The sequence below is a fragment of the Frieseomelitta varia genome, unplaced genomic scaffold (genome assembly GCF_011392965.1).
Source record: "Frieseomelitta varia isolate USP_RPSP 00005682 unplaced genomic scaffold, Fvar_1.2 scaffold_576, whole genome shotgun sequence".
Classification (NCBI taxonomy): Eukaryota; Metazoa; Arthropoda; class Insecta; order Hymenoptera; family Apidae; genus Frieseomelitta; species Frieseomelitta varia.
The window spans coordinates 483,183-504,677 of NW_025110341.1; the positions used below are offsets into that span (position 1 = coordinate 483,183).

A 21,495-nucleotide genomic window follows, 5' to 3' on the forward strand; every position below is an offset into this window, starting at 1 on the left:
CATTTTAATCCTTCCAGGATAAATTCTTAAATACGCACGCGTCAATGACATATTTTTAGCTCTTGGATTTTAAATTGAAGTGTTGTGACTAGCAACAATTGATATCAGAACCGGTATGAAACAAACGAGATGAAAGTACAACGAAAAGTCATAATATAATTAAAAAATGCTTATATACGTTATTATTTATATACGTATTATTTATATATAGTTACTATTTATATACGTTACTATTTATATAGTTTACAAAAATTCATTCAAACTTCAACAAAGTAAATCTAGAAGAATTTTATGCCTAATTTTTCCTGTGAGTATTCTTATCCTGGAATTTTCCTATTTTAGAAACTAGCCTGTACAATGAGAATTCATTATTATAAGAAAAAAAGTAGCAATAACAATATGACACGTAACTTATTTCATAGAAGGGAAAGATCACCAATCAATTATAGCTGTTTACTTCGAATTCCGCTTGCTGGAAACTAATAATTATCATAAGTAAGTCGATATCTTTCTAATAACATAACAATCTCGATAATCTAACAGCATAACAATAAAATAGCAAACCTATGACAAGTACACAATACAAAATTACACGTACGTGGACATATCAACTTCCAAGTTAATACACGATGTTATAGAAGGTTACGGAGAGTTTCTCGTTCAGGATTGAATGTTAAACATTCTCTCCTTAGAGGCCGCGCGAACCCACTAAAATCGAATCGAGATACCCTTCTAAGTTCTCCCATTTGGGAGAGAATGTTACCGCGTGGCTCGAAGGACTTTCGCCTAGCAGCTGATGGAAACCCAATATGCCCGAGAAATAACGTTCAGATGTGAAACGTGAAGAAGGGAGATCGAACGTAGAAGATCGCGCGTGGAAGACCGAGGGAAATAAAGAGTAACGAGGAGGGGTTGGATCCAACGCGAAACTTTCAAAGAAAAAGGAACGAAACTAGCGAAACTTGCGACGAGAGAAGGGGGATTAAATTGTGGACGATATCGGGCTTTTGTTGAAAGAAAGTGAAACAATTGTCGAAGGGGGACAGATAAACAGACATTAGGAAGAGCCAAATGAAAGGAGGAAACACGTTTGCTCGTGTCCCAAGTTGGAGGCTGATGGATATTACTTTTTGGCGAAGTAAAGTGAATGGAATTGTGCGAAAGCAAATGGAGATTATTGAACGAAACGAGAATCGTTCCTAGAGAAATTTTGAGCAATTTTAGATCGATAGCTCGTGCTGTTTGAAGAAACGAGAAAACAATTTGGCAGTGTGTAAAATAAACGAGTCCTTCGTACAAAATAAAAGGTGGAGATCTTAGGAATCTTTTTTTTTTTTCTTCTTTATAAAAAGATTTTACGAATCAAACTAATTATATTGTTCTTGAGCTCTGTGCATTTGAATTTCATTCTTATCTCAACGAACGATGTGACTTTTAATATCCAAAAAAAAAAAAAATTGGAAACTCCGTAAAACTCCTTCGTCGAATTTAGGGACTCTTTGACGATGAACGAAAAAATGACGAATAACTTCGGATGACGCATAGATTGACAATTCAACTGTGTGTTCGGTCGCATCGTCGTTGTGAATCAAAACGTTTCGATGAATTTCCACGTGGCAAGGGTGCAGGTGTGCTTAAATTATTACTGACGCGTACAAGCAACGTGACACGCGTGTTCATCAAAATTAAAACTATGATCATTCGTAGATTTCAATCTGTAAAACGTTTCTCTTCGTTCTTGAAAATAATTCAAAGATCTTGTAAACTTTCGATCGATCAAAAACTTTAAAAAGCAACTTTTTTCAATTATTATATTATATATAAATATAAACGTATCTATTTTTTTTTTATTTTCAAGAACAATTCGAAAATCTTGTGAATCCAACGGCTGAGAAGCTCGTTATTGAAAGAAAGTTGTATCATAGTGAATTTTACATGAAGTGTAAGAATATCTGTATTCGCGTCGTGCTTGAAAAATAATCCTCGAGGTTCTTAGTTAATTAGAAATTCCAGAAGTAATCACTGTTGCGCGATGTTCTGGCTCCTTTATTCTGTAATTACATTGTTCTGTAATTGGAAATTATAGTGTAATAAGCAATTACTCTTACGAATGATAGTAAACGTCCTTACTGACTACGATTCGTTTACGAAGGAAACCAAAGAATCCTGTAATTATCAGAAATCTTAGAAATTTTTTAATTATCGAATATACGGTAGGAAAATCATTACACTTATGTATGAACAGTTGAATGAAAATTTATTGTGTAAATGATAATGTGAATGATTTATCGACAATTGTTAATTTTCATTTGTCAGTCTCGCTTCCTCTCTTAATCAAAGTTAAACTGTAGAATTTAATCTCGAATAATTAAAAAATCTGTCGATCATTGGACGAAAGACTATGAAAAAATGTATCATCGTTGTTGTTTGTTTTATAGTCCTCATTTTTGATCTCTTTCACTCTTTACTTCGGATTTTTCTTTTCCAAAATTTATAGACCAATCATGCGAATTTGATATAAATATCTATAACAATATAGTAAAAAACTTTCATACTTTAATGTTTCTACGCGATTCAATAATTATCCATAAGCTGGCGATATTTTTTGTTTCATTAGCAACAGTCGTGAATTAAACAAAACCTATGCATCAATATTGTTTAATCTTCATTTATCATAGCTAGCTTAATTTACGTATCATTAAATGTTACGTACAGTAATTATCAAAATACTATCAATATTCTAAATATCAATAAATGTTATTTACAATAATTATCATTAAAGTATCATTAAATATTATATTTAATAATAATATAATATTTATACACATTTATATAATGTATATAGTTTAAAATATTATATAATATATATAATATTGAATTATTAATTAATGTATATAATATTATAAAAATTTAAATATATATATTTAGAATATTATTATATATTAAATGTAATGTTATTTACAATAATTATCATTAAAGTATCATTAAATATTATATCTATTAAATATAATATTTAATAATAATATAATATTTATACACATTTATATAATGTATATAGTTTAAAATATTATATAATATATATAATATTGAATTATTAATTAATGTATATAATATTATAAAAATTTAAATATATATATTTAGAATATTATTATATATTAAATGTAATGTCATTTACAATAATTATCATTAAAGTATCATTATATACAGTATCATTACTGTGTTATAATAAGTATCATTAAATATTATGTACAATAATTATTTAAATTATTATCAGTATTGCAAATAAAACAGAAATATCCGTCTTTCTTTTTAATTTCAGGTGGCACCATATCGATGACCGACGCTAGCGGCAAGCCTTACGTTGGCGGAGCTGGGAACGGCTCGATGGCGTCGGTCGCAACTTCCGGAAGTGTCACCAGCACGGCTTCGCCATTACGAAGCTCGTTGAAAAAGCCAAAACCACTCGGTATTCACAATCCCGGCTTCTCGGCGCACAGCCCGACGCTGTCGAGGAACGGCTCCCAGAAGAAAGTGCGAATTCAAACGCACTCCACCGAGGTTTAAATACTTCAAATCATCCGCAACGATGAGAATCTCGATGGATTTTTGTTCTTGTACGTCAGTGGTCGACTCGTGGCCGACTCTGTTTCGAGGAAGCATCCCGAAATGAAACTGAAAGTTCGGTCGGAACGGGCGACATAGTTCGACGAAGTTTCCTTCTTTGTCACAAGAGTGGAAACGAATATTTTTCACGAATTTCTTTCTTTCTTCGGTTATTTGTGAGAAAGCTGTCGAAGAGGTTTTCGTTGTTGTACTGGGTCTTTCAGACTGACGTGAAAATGACCGAGCAACTAGACTGTAGAATTTTAAGGGAATATGGGACGTTATTTCGATACAGAGCGTTTAAAAATAAAGACCTGGACACAAAATTATTTCACATGTCAAATCACGTTAGAGTAAGTTTAATTTTGCACACTGAAATAAATTCTACTTAATTTCGTCGTTCGTAGAAGAGAGAGTAACTTGGATAATTTTTAAAAAGATAAAAGTAGAATTTAAATTCGTTTTTCAAATGTCCCTCTGACGCGCATTTTGTTTCACGTTTGAATTCCATGTAAATAAAATAATCATACCATAATAACAACAAAACAAAACTCATATAGAAACGAAAATTGAAATAATATTCGAGGGATTACTAAGAAATAATGTTTAGATAACCGTTCAGAGACACCCAATCCTCGTACGTGAAATTACAAAGGATCGACAAGTATTTCCATTCGAATAAAGAAGAACAAGCGCGAAGTTGGCGGTACCTTTTAATCGCGGAAGTCCCCGATAATCGGCCGGTTGGTTCCCAATTACTCGAGAACTTCCGGCGGAGGATTCGCCGTAGAGAAGGATCAAAAGAACTCTGACAGTTGGATTATAAAGTCCCAGACTGAAAGGCCCAGATAACGTTTCATCGCGTGATGAAAGGACGACGCGTGAGAGTACGTAGGAAATAAACCCTGTTGAAAGTGATCGAGGCACTCGCCGAGGGAAATTGCCCCGACTACAATTTCCAACGGAATGATGTGACGTCTTGGAGAACGTTGTAACCTTCAGCTCGAGGCGTCTAACATAGCTAGATCCCTATTTATGCCTGACGTGACAATACTGATTTCGAGACGATGGCCACGCGAAACTTTACAATCTTCAACCCCCTCTCCTCGTAAAATTACGTCGTGACATCGTAAACGTTACATCCTTACGTTCATTTTTTTTTTTTTTTCTTTTTCGTTCTTTCTTGCGTTGCGAAGATACTTTACTTTCTCTTTTCGCGTCTCGTTTTATTCGAGATTGATAAATTTCGAGCGCTCGACCGGACGAGGATCAATCAGTTTGTGAGATTAAGTTTTCAACGATTTAAATTTCCAGCCGTGAACCAGAAGAAATTAAGCTTGTTTCCCTTTGCGGAAATTCAGCTTGTTTTTCGAACCGTGTCGATTGCCGCGAAAAGATTTCTTAGAGTGTTGGAGAGACTAGACAAGCTCTGTCGCTTCGTTTCTTCATTTTCGTACGGCGAAATCTTTGAAGTTCAGGCCCAGGAAATTGGATTTCAGTTTGGTGTTTCAGATTGCCTGGTGAAAGACAAATAGACATCCCGAATAGAATAGTAACAATTTTAATTGATAAAATATTTTATTTTTGATTAAAATCGCAGGTAAATAATTTAACCCTGTAGACAACGAACAGTTTATACCAGTTTGAAAAATGAATTTATGTCTGAAGCAATTATTCATTGATTCATTGATTTGATCGTAGGTACAACGCAATTAGAAACGCTACTTTAGAGTCTAATTAATTTAATCAAATATCTTGAATCGAAATTTCGAAACAGGACAATCTCATTGAAAAATTTCCAAAGAAAAATGAAGTAAAATCTACCGAACTTTCGATAAGGATCACCAGATATCATTTCACGCCAATACGATGATACACACATTTGGGCCGCAAATAGTTAGCTGAATTTAATCGAACGATAATCGAACCGTATCGAACGCGCGTATAATGGCCCAGCGACGTATAATTGTTTAATCAAGATTATACGCGTCGCTAAACGACGAGCACAACAACGGGGAGGTGGGGAAATTAAGTGGCCGAAACCATAATCGATATCCACGCGATACGTTCATAATGGTATTTGATGAAGGGATTTAATTTCGCGAGACTGAATCGAGTCTATTCGTGAGAGCGTTATGCGAAACGAATCGAGCTGGAGAGCGTGAGAGCGAGAGAGAACAACGTTCGTCGACACTATCGTCGTTCGAATTCGGATTCCATATCACGGCTGGAACAGCCAATGATACCAATATGGGTATTACGTTGCAGAGTGATCGTAAAAGGGAGAAGATTAACGCCGATTGTTAACTACTGTTAACTCTTTTTTTTTTCTTTTTTTTTTTTTAAAGCGTGAACTCGAGAGATCGAAAGTTATCGTTAACACAGCGATCTGGTGTACAATTAAAAGTATAATAGGATTAAATTCGCGAAAAACTGACGTGTTGTTGCCGAAACGTGCCAATCGAGCAATACTTAACCACGTGTTTCTTCGTTGGAATTATTTTCTAATTTGTCTGACTGTTTAGACTTATTTACACGTCGTTTCGTAAGTTCGACAAAATATGACAAAAAGAAAAAGAAAAATTTCCTTCCACATTTAATGTTACGAATTTTCGAATTGAAAGAATTGAAAGAACCTCCCTCTCGCGATACGAACGAGCAATAATATTGCAAAGGAGCGAGATATTCGCTCTGTCTGTTCGCTAGATTTAAGAGAAGGGAGCGCGAAGGAAATCGTGAAATGGCGCGTTCCGGTAACAACTATAGTCGTGGGTCTTGCAAGTCGCAGGATACGTGATACGTCCTCTTCACCTTTTTCTTTTCCCTCTCCTTTCCATTTCATCCCTCTTCTTTCCCCTGCGTCTCTCTCTCTCCTTTCCAATTATCTTTTCTTTTCTCTCAATCTTTCTAACATTTTTCTCTTTCCACTGTACACTCCTTATTCGTCGCATCTGTAGGTTTAACACGGCGTTTCCTCCGTTCGAGGAACGAAGTATAAATGAAATACTTACTTCGCCGCATCCGTCCAGCCCTGCATAGGCAGCTAGCCGTCAAACGGCAAGAGTTATATATACAAATATAAATATATAAATATATTTATATTTTTTAGTGATTGTTTTAATATATATATATTATATACATATACATATGCAGAAGAAAAATTTATATATAAATATATATATATATATATATGTATATGTATATGTTGCGCGATGTATTACTCGAGGCACACGAGATATCTTGTTTTTTGCTCGTGTCATTGGTCTCGAAACCCCCGAGGAGAACGCGAGTTTCACTCGTTTTAGAAATTATTATTATTAATATTATTTTTTATTACCGTTACTGTTGGTGTCGCGACACTATTTCTTCAATGGAAGTTCTTTTTGTGCTTCTTTCGTCGATAATTTTAAAGCTATTTATGACCTTTTATCCGGCGAGTTCTCTTCTTTATATTTCTTCTTCCTTTTTACGTGTAGAACTGTGTGTGGATAGTTGTTGACGCTTATTTATTTATGTATCGAACGAAAGTTTGATTGAAATTGATTTTCCAATCATTCCTACCACGAGTCTTTTTTTTTTCTTCTTCTTATTCTTATTCTTCTATCCTCTCTTGGAAGATTATTCTATCACGCTATTAGTAAATTATAAATTCAAACCGTTCTACGGATTTTATTTTTTTTTTTTTTTTAATGTACCTCTCCTTAATTCCTTTTCGACGTTCGTGTTTCTCGTAGAGAGCAATTGGGTCGATAGCACGATAAATTGTTGATGTTGTTTCGTCGAAACGGATCACACGAGCCGAGTGTCTTTGTATGATCTACGCAAGAATTATTTCGACATCTAAGAATTTGAAAATGATAAGACATTCCGAACGAACGAAACGTTTCTCGGAGTACTTCTTGATCAGATTCTTAGTGATACTAATATATACTCGTAAAAGTTGACCCTGTATTTATAAAAAGTGTTACTGCTACAAATCATAAGAAGTTTTCCCTTTTTACCCTAAAAAACTCTCGCGTGTTCAATGTTAAAGATTGAGACTTCTAACAGATAGGAGTCACTATTGTTTAATAAACCGTTCGAAAAAAGTAATAAAATACCAAAAAAAAAAAAAAATAAAAAAAATAAAATTGTGCAAAGAAAAATGCTTCAGAAAAATTTTTCTGGATTTCGAAAAAGCGCTTGCGTGATTCCAACTCTGCCTTTCAGAAACATAATAAAGATAAAAATAGAGAGAGAAAGAGTGTGTGTGTGTGTGTGTGTGTGAGTGTGTGATCCGAACGTAGGTTTTAAAAGTTATATTAAAAAAGAAAAATCCGTGTTTTCACTTTTTGCACATTTTGCTACCCATCGAAACGATTGTCTTGTATCGCGATGAATTTTGTAACGATCAGTGTGATGTTTGAATCATGTGAGGACTGTACGCAAGGAGATCGATAATAAAGGAATTTCTATGATTCATGATCACCAGCGTATCCTCTTTCTTGCACTTCATTCGTCCACAGACACAATCCACAATCGCACGTATTAAATTAAATATTTAATTCTGAATGTTTCATATTTAAACTTCACGTTGTCAAATGCTCAATTTAATACTTTATGTTTGACATTTAATATTTAAATTTTCAAGTTTAATATTTAACTTAATATTCACGATGTCCCGGTCTCGCTATAATCTGGCTAGACTAAACTACCATAAGGTACAGACATTGCAAAATATACAACAATACCTCTAACGAGGAAACAGGAATATAAGGTACTCGAGGTGGTAAAAAAATTAACCTTCATTTATTAGCTTACAGACTGAAAATGAAAACTTAAATGACGAACAACAGCGTCTTTCGGGCCACGCGTCTCTCACGGCAGTACACGGATTCATTCAAGGCGTCTTCCTCGTGCACGAAGAGCAATTTATCGAAGTACAGAAGTAACGAGCAACGAGAGAAAGAACTCCCGGCGAGAAAAAGAGAGAGAGAAAGAGCGAAACCAGTTAATTAAAATTAATTAGCTCGGCTCTGCTGGTTCGTCGTCGTTGGATCACAAACTGTCGGTCCCATTAGGTACCTACGGTAACTATGAAAAAATATAATAGTCTTCGATTTTCACGAAATGCATACGTCTCCGCGTACGTAACAGCGTACGTAAGGCGGTAATTATTCGTTTCATCGAAAAGAGAGAGAAAAAAAAAAGAGAAGAAAAATCGAACGACGATGTCTCAGCTGATCCAGAGAGAGATAGTATGGCCCGATACAAGTTCAAGGGACTCGAGACTAGTCTTGCTTTAACTTTGGTTCGTCGAGGATTCACACGATGCACACGGCATTGCGGTCCTCGCGAATTCACGACGAGGAACTCGGACGAATCCTTCGGGTAATAAAAATAATTTACAAATCGCTACTAACGTGTCGCTACTACATCAGAATGTAGATACAAGATCAATGTTCCATTTTGTTGCTGATTGATTCTATTTTTTTTTTTTTCTTTTCTTCCGTATAAATTAATCGCAAGGTAGAAAGATCCTCTCGTTCGATTCATTTGTTACAGCACGAGGTTACAATCTCGTTGAGAGAATGAGAGGAGAGACAGAAACGAGATAAAAGAAAGATTAAGAAAGAGAAAGAGAGTGTGTGTGTATGTGTTTGTGTATGTGTAGAGTCGTGCGTTTCGTCACGGAGATCTTTGCGAGCGCGAGGACGGTAGTCTAGGAACCAATAGACACCCCACGATACGTCGAACACACGATTTCTCACTTCCGAAGCGAGAAACGTGTCGAGGAACACTTTGCCAGGCCACGCCTGATCGGCAGTGACTATATTGTTTTTTTTTTTCTTTTTTTTTTTATTCTCACTTTGGGACACTTTCGACGATCGAATCGTATGCTCGGTTTGGACCTCTTTGAACTTTTCTTTTCTCACGAAATTATTCGTGGTTCATTTATTCAGCGCATAAATTTCAAATTTACCATTAACCTGTTTAAGATTAGACTGTAAAAGTCATGTAATTTACGATCATTAAATACGTTAAGTACCTCATCGTTTAGGGGAACATTTGATACTTTAGAATTTGAATACGTCAAGGCACAAGGCTTGTCAGTCTTCCCCCCCCCCCCGAAACGTCTCAAAATATTATTATTAAAGTTGAGTATACCTATAAGAACATACAACCTTTCGTTACCTTCGTCGTAGAAAAATTTGTACAAATGTACAACATTCTCGTCTTTCACATTCCATCGGAGTGGAAGCAATGGAAACTGCAATTGAACTACTTGATTCAATTATTTCCTAAACAGTACCTAAGTGCAAGATTAGGTACGATTTATCAATCGATTCGTACACACTTCCTCGACATAATTTTCAGCCCGTTCCTATCTACTTAAGATCGACACAAAACTTTCGATCGAGCGCTCAACGAAACTCCAATCTCTGACGAAGCTTGAGAGACGAGTTCCAAGAGAAAATTGCTCATCGAGATCCATTCGAGGACATTCGACTCGATCGCCCGATCAGGGACATTCAGAAGTATCCCTCCCTGTCCTTGGGCGCGCTGGAGATGAGTTCCCGTCGTTTCCACACCGGCTGTGCTCTGGTTCTTTGGTTCTGCGCGGCAGCCACCGACAACGAGGAGGACATGGTCACGGAGGACGAGGGCGAAACCGTGGCCGTGTTCTTCCCCGCCAACGTATCGGAATCGGGGATGTGACGAGTCTGATGCCTCGAGTCTGTGTAACGTCTCTTCGTGTATTTTTTGCTCTCCGAGGACGTTGTGGAGCTGGTTTTGCTCTGCTGCGACGTCGAGATGCCTGTGTCTGGTCTGGAGATGTGTAACATCCTCTCGATGTCGGCGGTCTTCGATCTGGAAAATTGGGAAAGTAATTGAATTAGCTGTGGCGAGGGGGAGGGGGGGGGGGTGGAAAAATTTTTCCTCGAGACTTGGAAATGCATAAAATATTCGAAAAACGTATCAGTTTTAATACGAGTAGACTTGCATTGGTAATATTTATGCGTATTTATTATATTTATTAATTAATGGAATAGTTATATTATAACTATTTAATATAACTATTTATATTATAACTATTGTATATATTAGTAATATTATAATAGTTATATTAATATAAATTATTACTTAAATACAAATACTTGAGTAATAACAATAATATGTAAAAAAGAAAAATTAAATCCGGATAGAGATTTGGTTCAACTGTTACTATTCTACCAATATTTTTTTATACCTTTGTACCATGTATTTTTGCACTTTCGAACTTGTCACTGACACAGTTTAATTACAACCAGATTCATAATTTAAAATTCAAAATTGCGAAACTGTCAAATAATTGAATTCCAATAATTCTACACAAAGAAGAAACCACCCTACGAAACCTAAAAATAAAACAAAGTAAGCAATTTCCATTGCAGAAATAGTTGAACTCGAGTCCTAGAAACTTGGAAATGAAACAAATCACTAAACTGGACAACCAGTTGAGAGACTCGACTAGTGAACGGAAATAATGAAAAAAAGAAGCATGAATAAATAAATAAATCGACGAACAACGACGACCGCGGTGACCACAGAAAAAAAGGCTCCTTACCACCATTACAAGAAGCGCGAACAACCAAATACGACGACCTAATACCGCGATGCCAAGGTGAATGCACCGCGACGGTGCATTGCACTAGATTCGAAGGGGGTGAACGAACTGTCCCAGATGTTCCGCGCGAATACCAGAACAGTAGCACGAATCAAGATCATCCGGCCAATTCCTGTCAGCTGCACACGGAAGCCAGCATAGTTCAGAGGAGCAGGATTCTCACCTCAAAACCGCACCACCGATGCTGGTGATGCTCGGCGTGTACGGGGCCGCGGTGCTCCTCGACGTCTCTTGGCTGCTGCTCGACCTGGTCACTTGCCGTAGCTCGCTCGAGGTGGTGAACGACACCCTTTGAAGGACGGCCTGTTGGTCGGGGATGTAGGAGACAGCAGTGACCGCGCTGTCAGGGCTGGCTGGCGGCGATGACGCCCACGAGGGTGGAGAGCTTGGAACTTGGTCGCCCGACAAAGTGGCGGATGAACCCACCGCGCTGTCGCTTCCGTGTCTTCCGCCTGGTAGCAAATAATAACTTTATTATCAAGAGTAGTAATAATTTTACTATCAGGAGCGGTGCAGAGTTTTTAGAACATTGTATGAGAAAAATGCAGACGTGGCAAGTGTAGCTCTGGTTAATTGCAAGTTGGAACGGAGATGTAACTGACTTTGGTAAATCTGTTGTTCCAGTGTAACTTCTAAGTTTGAAACTATTAAAAAATTTCTTAGTCACGAAGAAGATGTAAAACAATCCTTGTCAATTTCTCGAGGTGGCAAGTGTAGCTCTGGTTATTCTATTATTTGTTGCATGTAGTTTGGAAAACTGAAAGTTGGAACGGAGATGTAACTGACTTTGGTAAATCTATTGTTCCAGTGTAACTTCTAAATTTGAAACTATTAAAAAATTTCTTAGTCACGAAGAAAATGTAAAACAATCCTTGTCAATTTCTCGAGGTGGCAAGTGTAGCTCTGGTTATTCTATTATTTGTTGCATGTAGTTTGGAAAACTGAAAGTTGGAACGGAGATGTAACTGACTTTGGTAAATCTATTCCAGTGTAACTTCTAAATTTGAAACTGTTAAAAAATTTCTTAGTCATGAAGAAGATGTAAAACAATCCTTGTCAATTTCTCGAGGTGGCAAGTGTAGCTCTGGTTATTCTATTATTTGTTGCATGTACTTTGGGAAACTGAAAGTTGGAACGGAGATGTAACTGACTTTGTTAAATCTATTATTCCAGTGTACCCAACTTCTAAATTTGAAACTGTTAAAAAATTTCTTAGTCACGAAAAAGATGCAAAACAATCCTTGTCAATTTCTCTAAAATTTTTCTTAAAATATGAAGAACATCTTGGAAATTTGAGGGCAAAATTCGAACACCAGAACAAAATTCACTCAATACTTTCTACACTTTCTATCGTGAAAATATTATTTTATAATTATTATTTTATAATTATTTTATAATTATTTTATAATTATTATTTTATAATTATTTTATAATTATTACTAAAAAATCTCGAGAATCCTCGATAAAAGTACTCGACAAATAAAAGGGAGAATATTTTATAAAACAAAGCTGCTCCTGACTGGTTCCCACTTAATTTGAAATATTCCGAATACTGTAGCAGAATTCGGAAAGGGCATACCTTCGCTGCAACCGGAGATCGATCGCTGCCTCTGCCTTCTCGGCGGTGCACTAGGTTGCTTAGGAGTTTCCTCGATGTAAGGAATGTCTGGATCGTCGAGGTTCAACGTGAACGCTCCAGACATCGGTATGGTAAGACTGGCGGTGATTACCATCGGCGAGGATCTCCTTCGTGGATCGGCTGGATCCTCGCTGGATCCACTGTCCACGCTGTTACTTCTGCCTTCCTCTTTTCGTCGGCTGCCAGGCCTCTTTGGCCGCCTGGGCCTTGGACCTATATCACCGCCAACACCAGCTGTTTGGTGAAGACACTGCTCCCTCGTCCACACCTTTAACAACCAAAATCGATCCAATTTTTATTTGCGTGAAACGTTCTTGGGAATCTTAACGATCGTTCTTTTTCAACAATCATTTCAAAAATACTGAATGTACCTTAGGACTGGATTGCAGAGTGGTTCAATAACTTTTTATACACTATAGTCGATATCTTGCACATGTATTTAAGAAAGAGTAAAAATTCTATTTGGACTTGTGGCAATTGTCAGAGAAACATCATGCATCGACCACGAAATGAACAAAAACCGAATATGTATGTTCTTATGAAATGTTTGTGTAAAGATGAAGTAATTATTTAGTCGCTTCATCAGTACATTTAGTATCTCAATTTATGTAACCGTAACACTTGAAGGTGTTAAAAATTTACAACCATGACTGTTCGTCTAATTTTCATTTGCACACAGTGGATCCTGTACATTCTACTTATTAATGACTTTAATGACTTCCATACGCACATAAACATATTAATAAAAAATTTCCAACAACAGAAAAAAAAAGAAAGAAAAAAAGAATCAAAGAACAAAAAACGTCAGTCAAATTGCAACATTTGAAACGAAACTACTCCCGCAGATCGAGGGTGAGATACAGAGAGAGAGAGAGAGAGAGAGAGAGAGAGAATAAAAACGTTCAAGGTGTGCAAGAAGTTTCGCCCCTTTGAAGTCGAGCCATATCTTTCCTCGATCTCGAGAACGTTCCAGCCGAAGACGTCAGAGTAATACCGCGAAACGTTGCGGTGGATATCTGAGTTCGATCTGGGATTGGTTACCTTTCTGGTGGACGTGGTCGTCCCGGCCGTGGACGTTGTCGACTTTGTCAGCGTCTCCTCGACCGAGAAGGTTTCGGCTTCGCTGCACGGGTCCGCCTCGTCTCCGCATTGCCTGCGAAAAAAAAACCGTACGAAACACGCTGTCAGCTTTTTCCAACTCGCGACTCGCCGACTGACACACGCGAGCGAACCTCGCCTGGCTGTTTGCCACGAGTGTCAGGCGATCGAATTAAAAATCTCCGCGAAAAGACGGAGCGGCCGAGTGTGGTGTGTGTCTTTTGGCAGTGAGATAAATGGCGGATAGAATATTCACGATTGCCCGTTTAATTGCATAAAGCGACGGAGAGCGGCGCGTTTATTTTCGAGGCGAATTTAATGGAAATGTAATGGAACCGAGAGTGGCATGATCGTACGATTGAACGATTCTTGGAATTGTATTGTAGATTTGTAATTTAGAATCTTGTTGCGAAACTGTTGCGTTGGAATTTTTGATAAAATCAAAAAAACACGCAACGCATGCAGGAATTTTAATAATTTAAGAATCTTTGGAATTATAACTTTAATAAAAATTTTATTTAACTTGTTTGACTTAATCTCGTTGGAATCATTGATTACTTGGAATTACATTATAATTTAGGATTATTACAAAATAGTATATAAAATTACATTATCGCACGACGAATGAAATTGAACGGAATTTCAAAAGAAACAGAAGACTCGATCATTCTCAAAGAATTTTACAGAAGTATCAATAATCCTAAATTCTTGTCCTTAGTGAATTGTGCGTAGTAAATTGTGCGAAAACGAATCGCCAGCGTTCCCTTTAGAAGATCTCCCTCGAAGATTCAAGAAAGAAGAGAGATCCCACAGGGATCAGGGAACAGAGAACAGAGATCATTCAATGTTACTCACTCATCGGCACGTCGAGAGAGCGCAAGATCTAAATCCGCCGGATGGGTGTCCATCATGTGCAAGTATACTTCGTCCAGAAGGGCGGCTGGTACCGTAAATAACGTCGAGGCGTGTTCCAAAAGAGTTCTGACCACGTTTATCACGTCTATCCTTTCTTCCGCCCTTTCCGCAGACACCTCGGACCTTTGTCCAGGTTTCACGCAGTGGAGAATGTTCGGAGCGAATACCTTCACAAAGAAAATTGAACAAAATTCATGGACAATTCTGAGAAAGGGAAAAGGAATCAAACAAATAAATATACGCTCGCGATCGAAATAACGAAATACGATTTGATCTTTCTCTAACGAGATTTGTCACAATTTCCAAACGATCGATCAAAAGATTCGAAAAATCGAGAACCGAAATTACTTTTATAAAAATTAAAAGAGAATCGCAGAACTTTCTCAACGGAAATCAAATAAATAAATATATACTTTCAATCAAATAAATGTACGCTTTTGAGAGAGAAAAACAAGCTATACTCTAAAACGGAATCGTCATTTGGGATTGATCGGTTTGATTTATAGACGAATTATTTTTACGATCTCCAAACAATCAGTCGATAGTTAAATTGGAAGATTCGGAAGAATCTTGTAGTCGAAAATGAACTGTACCATTTGCACCATGCTGAAAGAAATCACTTTTATAAAATTTATAAGAATTATATTTATATTTATAAAAGTTAGAAGAGATTACGACGACGATTTTCATTAAAAGATTAGAGACCAAACGTGAAAGAGATTAAAAGAAGAGCGGCAACAATCCTACAGTGCAAAGCCAATCTCGATGAAATTCCGATCGCATACATTCCTCCGAGTCCTTTCGTCTAGCAATAAAATTTCCTATCATCAATCTACGTTTACGAGTCGTCCCTCTGTTCTTCTTCTTTTCTTCTTAATTAAAACTTAATTCACTCTCGCGGTGAATGAACATCGAAAATCCTCTCGATCGATCCATCGATGACCAACGTCGCGTTAACACGATATTTTTTTAAACAAACTTACACCAATTTCTACAATTTTTCCACGCTATTGTTACAAAATCACAAGAATCACAAGGATTTAATACATATTCGTTTTACTTCCCTGTATTTTGCTTCCAATGAATTAACAAGTACGCGAATTGTCACTCACCGTGGCCAAGTTGATCGTGTCCATCTTGTTGCCCGGTATCCAATCCCCTGTCTCGTTCTTTTGATCTTCGCTGTTCGCCGCCACCACGCTGAGAAAGTTCAAAAGTGCCCAGAGTGTCTCACGGTTTGGCGTAGGCAGCAACTGAACGAGATGCTGAAGTGCCTCTTGCTGAAGTCGCCTGTTCCGGATCTCTGCGGGGTACGAGAATCTCTCTTAGCGCGCGTACGCAATCTCGCACGTCAATGTAGTGAAAGGAAAATGCATCGACGAACGAGAGATGAATTAAACGTACTTTTACTTTGACTCCTTTCTACAATGGATTGAAAATTTTTCAACGTATACAAATTTCGAGGGCGCAGAAATGTACAAAAGTAGGTATTTAATTAAAATCGTGCTGTTGTTGTAAAATATTTAATCAAATTGAATTATTATTATTATTTAACTAGACGAGGTGATTCTCTAATTCTTTCTTCTTCTTTTTCATTTTTTTCTTGTAGTTTTCATCTTCATAAAAGTAATTTTGCCAATCAGATAAATATCTGTGTTGTAACATTTCGGCACGTTATATATGTTCCATGTTTCATAGTGAAGATTTTGTCCGAAAAATTATTTTCATGCTCGAATAGATTGATGATCATTGACGTGAATATTTCATCTGAAGATTTTATCGAATTCCAAAAGATTCGTTTATAAAACTAAGTACGAAGGTCCACGTATGAAACTAAGAATAACGAAGGTAAGAAAGATTTGTGAAATTTATCTTTCGCAGATAAGACAGAATTTCTCAAAGGGTCGTTCGAAGGAAACATATTTGTTCTCTTACTCTGTGTATGGACGAAGGCTTGGTAGAGATCTCTGCAGAGCAAAGGGTCCGGGAGATCTCGAAAAAACTCCTTGAGGAGGGTCGCTACGTCGTGAGGGCACTGATCGGGTCCGATCTTTGTCTCACGACCACAATCAAAGTCTTCTCGTAACTGAGGAAAAAAAAAAAAAGAAACGTTTTTCGTCACGTTAATCTTCGTATAATCTTACGATCGCAGGAATTTCATCGAAACGATCTCGTAATGTACGATTATAATCGCACGATTATTCTCCCTCTATAAATGATTTGAATGAATGGCTTCGTCGTCGAATGAATAGCTTCGAGGAGCAATGCGTTAAAGTAAATGAAAATAAGAATATCTGACGTCGTGGAGTATTCACCTGTCTCACTCGTTTCTTGGAAGGCGACACCCGGAAGACACCGAGCGTCCGAAGGCCCGTATTTTCTAGATGCCTGATACATTGTCTGACTACGCCGGGAACCGCGTCCCATTCTCCTGGAGGGCCTCCTCCGCCGCTGTCGCTCAGCTCGAGCACCCCGGAGTCGCTTCCGGTTAGAGCTCCGCCTTTCGACGACAACGACTCGCACGAGCCACCCTGAAACAATTTCATTTCTCTCAATCCTCGTTGCGTCACCGGCGCGCGATCCATCTCCTCAAGAACGCGAAGAATTTCGAGAGAGTTTTTATGGGACGCGAAATGGAGAAGGCGAAAGAAGGAAAGGGATTGTCTCGCGGAAAAGGGAAATCGATGGGAAAATTTTTCGCGTCGTAGAATAAGACGATAAGTAAATTATTTACCTGTAACAAATTATCGATTACTTTAGAATGAAAATATGATCGATACATTATATCGTTATACATTGAAATGTTATATTATCGATTATTTAGATAATGAAAATATATCGCGTAAATTGTGTATTGACATATCGGAAACAGGCGTCGATGAATTAATTTTCTATCGAGGTTTCATTACATTTTTAAATAATTGTGTATGGTATTACAATACCATAATAATTACAGTTTTCAAAAATTCGCATCGAACGGATGGCAATTTTAATTGAAGGCTTGTCCTGACCTACTGAAAGCTATTACACTTTACCTGAAATTTATTTTCTATATTTCCTGCTTATTGTGCGCAGTCGTAAATTCATAAAAATCCACACACGGTGTAGCCATAACATCCAACAGGTCAAATAAACCCTCTGTCTATCTCTCGGTCTACTTATAGATCGCTTCGATTAAAAAAAGAAAAAAAAAAAAGAAAGAAGAACATTTCTCTAAAATATCAATTCGATTACAGTTGCGTAAGATCGATGTACGCGTTCAGCGTTCCTCAATCGTCGTGTTCGTCCGTCTGGTTTGACAGGAAATCTTGCAAAATTTAGGGATCTTAATTAATCCCGTGGCTAAAATTATCGCTCTCTGATCTCGGTTCTATTCGTGTCGTCGAATCAGTGACGTCACCCGGCTCGGGATACACGTGACGTCGACGAGGGAAGTGCAACGCTACATCGTACGTTCCGGAATCGCTTTAAACCGATCAATCGGGGTTATTTAAGCACGTGGTATTTTCATCGAGTCATCGGCCAAACGTCCCAGCCACAGAAGTGTTATCAATAATACGCACGTGCTCCATAACTCTGACGTTTCGTGCAAATGCAAAATCAAGCGAAAAAAAAAATTGTATCGATTCGCTAACGTTGTTCGTTAGTTTGAACATCCAGTTTTTTTTTTTTTCGGGCTTTCATATCCTTCTCGAAACTTTATTTTAGAGAGATTTTACGTTTGTTCTTTGATGAAAGAATCTCTTTGATCTTGGAAATTTTTTCGGAGAGATTTTATGGACTTTTAACATTATGTGAACAAACTAATACTAGTTTGAGTCTAGATGTTTTTTCTATTCTTTGTTTAACTTTAATTTCTGTATTATAAATGACATGTGTTTTAATCATGGATCGTATAATGAGATGTAATACATCTATGTATGTTGCATTTTATATTTTAGATTATATTCTACTAAAGTTCTAAACTAACGTCACTTAGGTATATATCTCTTCACTTTTCACAACTTCAATTCTAGCTCGGGTATAAGTAAGAAATTAATCATTAATTTGATATGGTTTATCATGATCGCGCTCTGTGTTTAAAAGGAAGATTCAAAAGGAATATACTCTGAAGAAGGTGATGGATTTTCGCGCCATAAAGCAATGGTAAAAGAAAATTCGATACAGACAGAGTAAAATTGAGATAAATAATTGGTAAGAAATCAAACGTCACAGTGGCGTGTGAAATTATAAAATGAAACGTATCGACAAACCGAATGGAGAGTCTGATATATTCGATTGAATAACCGGAAGTCGAGGGTGGCGCCACAATAAATCAACGCTGTTCCCGCAATGCGTGAATCAGGTTCCTCTGTATCGATTATCTATTTTCAAACGAAGCTGAAGCATTTCACTCTGAATTGTCTGAAAATTCATCTTAAAAGGAATTCTTCAAAGGAGATCATGACATCTTGATAGAGTGTTTCTCACTTTAAAATTTAATAAAGAATCAAACGATCGCATTTCGACACGAGTGCTGTTTAATACATAATAACATAATAAAATTGGAAAAAATCATTACTGAGTGATAATAATAAAATATGACTCACGTAGGACGAAAGTTCAACAACGATTTGCTTTCAAAGGTTAATATCGAAATGTTATACTTGCAGTGAAATTAAACCTTTTAGAAGTTTTCCCGTTTCCATCGAGAAATATGCGTGCATTGTTGCAACAACTATCGTATCAATCGGGAAAAAAGGATACATTTGCGTGGTAGATTTAGTTTCTGACTCGTAAGCGGCGGAATTCCTCTCCATGTTGGAAAAATTCCGCCCACGAGGCAAGTGCGTCACGAGTTCGTAAGGGACTCTCAATTATTTACAAACTGTTCCAACTTTCCCGCGAAGAATAAATCGAGTTACTTGGTACACATTCACGTAAGAATTTGCCAGAGAAAAGAACGAGTTAACACGTTAAATTTTAGTATATTATGCCAGCGAAATAGAAAGCAAGTTGGTGTTGATCATTCGATACGTTTTATCATTGTTTTTTTTTTTTTTTTTTATTTTTTTAAATATCCTACATCTTTCCACATGAATCGCTTTATAATCGTTTTATAGTACTAATAGATATTGATAAATCGTGCTTTTCATAATTACGTTTCTCTTTCTTTATTAGAAAATCAATTATGACTAACAGTAAAGTTGGCTATTAAAATATAAAACGAAACGATAAGAATTATATTTATACATGTATATGTTCATTCACTCAGAAATGCAAACTATTGCTTTATAAAATTTCTGCGAGAAAATAGAAACTATCCATTTTGACCATCTAACACTCAAGACTATGGAAATTTATAAATTTAACTTTAATCACCTCTGATATCTTGGTATTAAAATACCAAATTCATTATTCGAAACATTCTGTTTCCCAATAATTGGAATAACTATTTGTTACATCTTAGAAGTTGACAATTAGCCGCTTAAAAAATTACGTATAACGATATTATATTTTCCCTACGAAATAGGAAAGTATCTTTACGATAATTTTTTAAGTAGTTAGTTGTTAACTTCTACGAACTACTGCCGTTAAATCGACGCGACGATTGACAAATTGATGTAAAAGCGAGGAACAGGTGATGAACGTCACAGGTGTTAGAACAAAAGGTGCGCCCGGCTGAAATAAATTCTCCAACGTGAACAAATCGTATGCCGCCATCAAGCCGAAAAATCAATACGCAAAAACGTAAACTTAGGTCGGAAATTAGATCGGATCGTGTAAATCGAGAGGCGCGGCTCGAATCCTCGACTTTCTTAAAATAACGCCTGAACGTTCGAATACTTTGCATGGAGAACGTAACAAGAAAAAAAAAAGAAAGAGAAAACGAAAGAGAAAAATGAAGAGAAGAAGAAGAAGATTCGTGATTATCGACCAGGTGGCGCCGGTGCTTCTCAAATCAAAACATTTACTTCCGGCCGCGACGGCGATAGCTTTTTTCCAATAAAAATAGAATCGAGGAGGCGGCGGGATGGATAAACGTGGAGAAAATTTTTTTTCTCATTGCTGACAATGTATTAACTTTTCGTGGCGCTACGTGACTTGTTGAAAGTTACGCAAACATGTCCGTCGCCTTTTTTTCAAATTTTTATCTCATTACATACGTGTGCTGTTATTGCGCTATAATTGTACGACATTATTATCACCATATTATTGTTATTGTTACAAGACAAACAGTTGTTGTTCACTGGCTTCAAAATTATCGAGTACTTTTTGCCAAAAATATTTCAACAGTCGACCATGTTGATGGGATCGAAAGAGTCCTCGAATTTGAGAAATAGAAACTACAATAGCAATTAAAAGCGTATGTTTCTTCAAGTTGCTTTCAATATAAAACTACGATGTCGAAGAAATTAAAAAGAAAGAGTCGTTTATTGAAAAGAATTCCACGCAAAGCATAGTATTATATTCTTAAACAATATTCTTAAACGAATTTTCCATCTAACGTGCAAGTTCTGTCTAATAATAATTATGAATATTCGTCTGATTATCTGTTCCGCTCAAGCTAACGTCTCTCTCCCCTCAGTTTCCAAATCTCGTGCAATCGCTT

At 36.8% G+C, this 21,495-nt stretch overlaps 2 protein-coding genes across 3 annotated transcripts in view; one reads left to right on the top strand and one right to left on the bottom strand.

Moving 5' to 3' along the window:
• The window catches only part of LOC122534093, a 69,739-nt gene extending 61,669 nt beyond the window's left edge, over positions 1 to 8,070 (top strand). For both annotated transcript variants that reach the window (XM_043664406.1, XM_043664407.1), the window contains exon 6: positions 3,320 to 8,070. In XM_043664406.1, the coding sequence (XP_043520341.1) occupies positions 3,320 to 3,564 (245 nt within the window). In that variant the 3' untranslated portion in view covers positions 3,565 to 8,070. The remainder of the gene's footprint in view (positions 1 to 3,319) is intronic.
• Positions 8,071 to 8,369: 299 nt separating this feature from the next.
• Positions 8,370 to 21,495, bottom strand: part of LOC122534092 — a 34,681-nt gene continuing 21,555 nt past the window's right edge. The window contains exons 5-12 of the mRNA XM_043664405.1: positions 17,219 to 17,434; positions 16,839 to 16,989; positions 16,016 to 16,206; positions 14,844 to 15,070; positions 13,932 to 14,043; positions 12,831 to 13,158; positions 11,415 to 11,703; positions 8,370 to 10,455 (exon numbers count right to left, since the gene is read on the bottom strand). Of these exons, the coding sequence (XP_043520340.1) occupies positions 10,116 to 10,455; positions 11,415 to 11,703; positions 12,831 to 13,158; positions 13,932 to 14,043; positions 14,844 to 15,070; positions 16,016 to 16,206; positions 16,839 to 16,989; positions 17,219 to 17,434 (1,854 nt within the window). The 3' untranslated portion in view covers positions 8,370 to 10,115. The remainder of the gene's footprint in view (positions 10,456 to 11,414; positions 11,704 to 12,830; positions 13,159 to 13,931; positions 14,044 to 14,843; positions 15,071 to 16,015; positions 16,207 to 16,838; positions 16,990 to 17,218; positions 17,435 to 21,495) is intronic.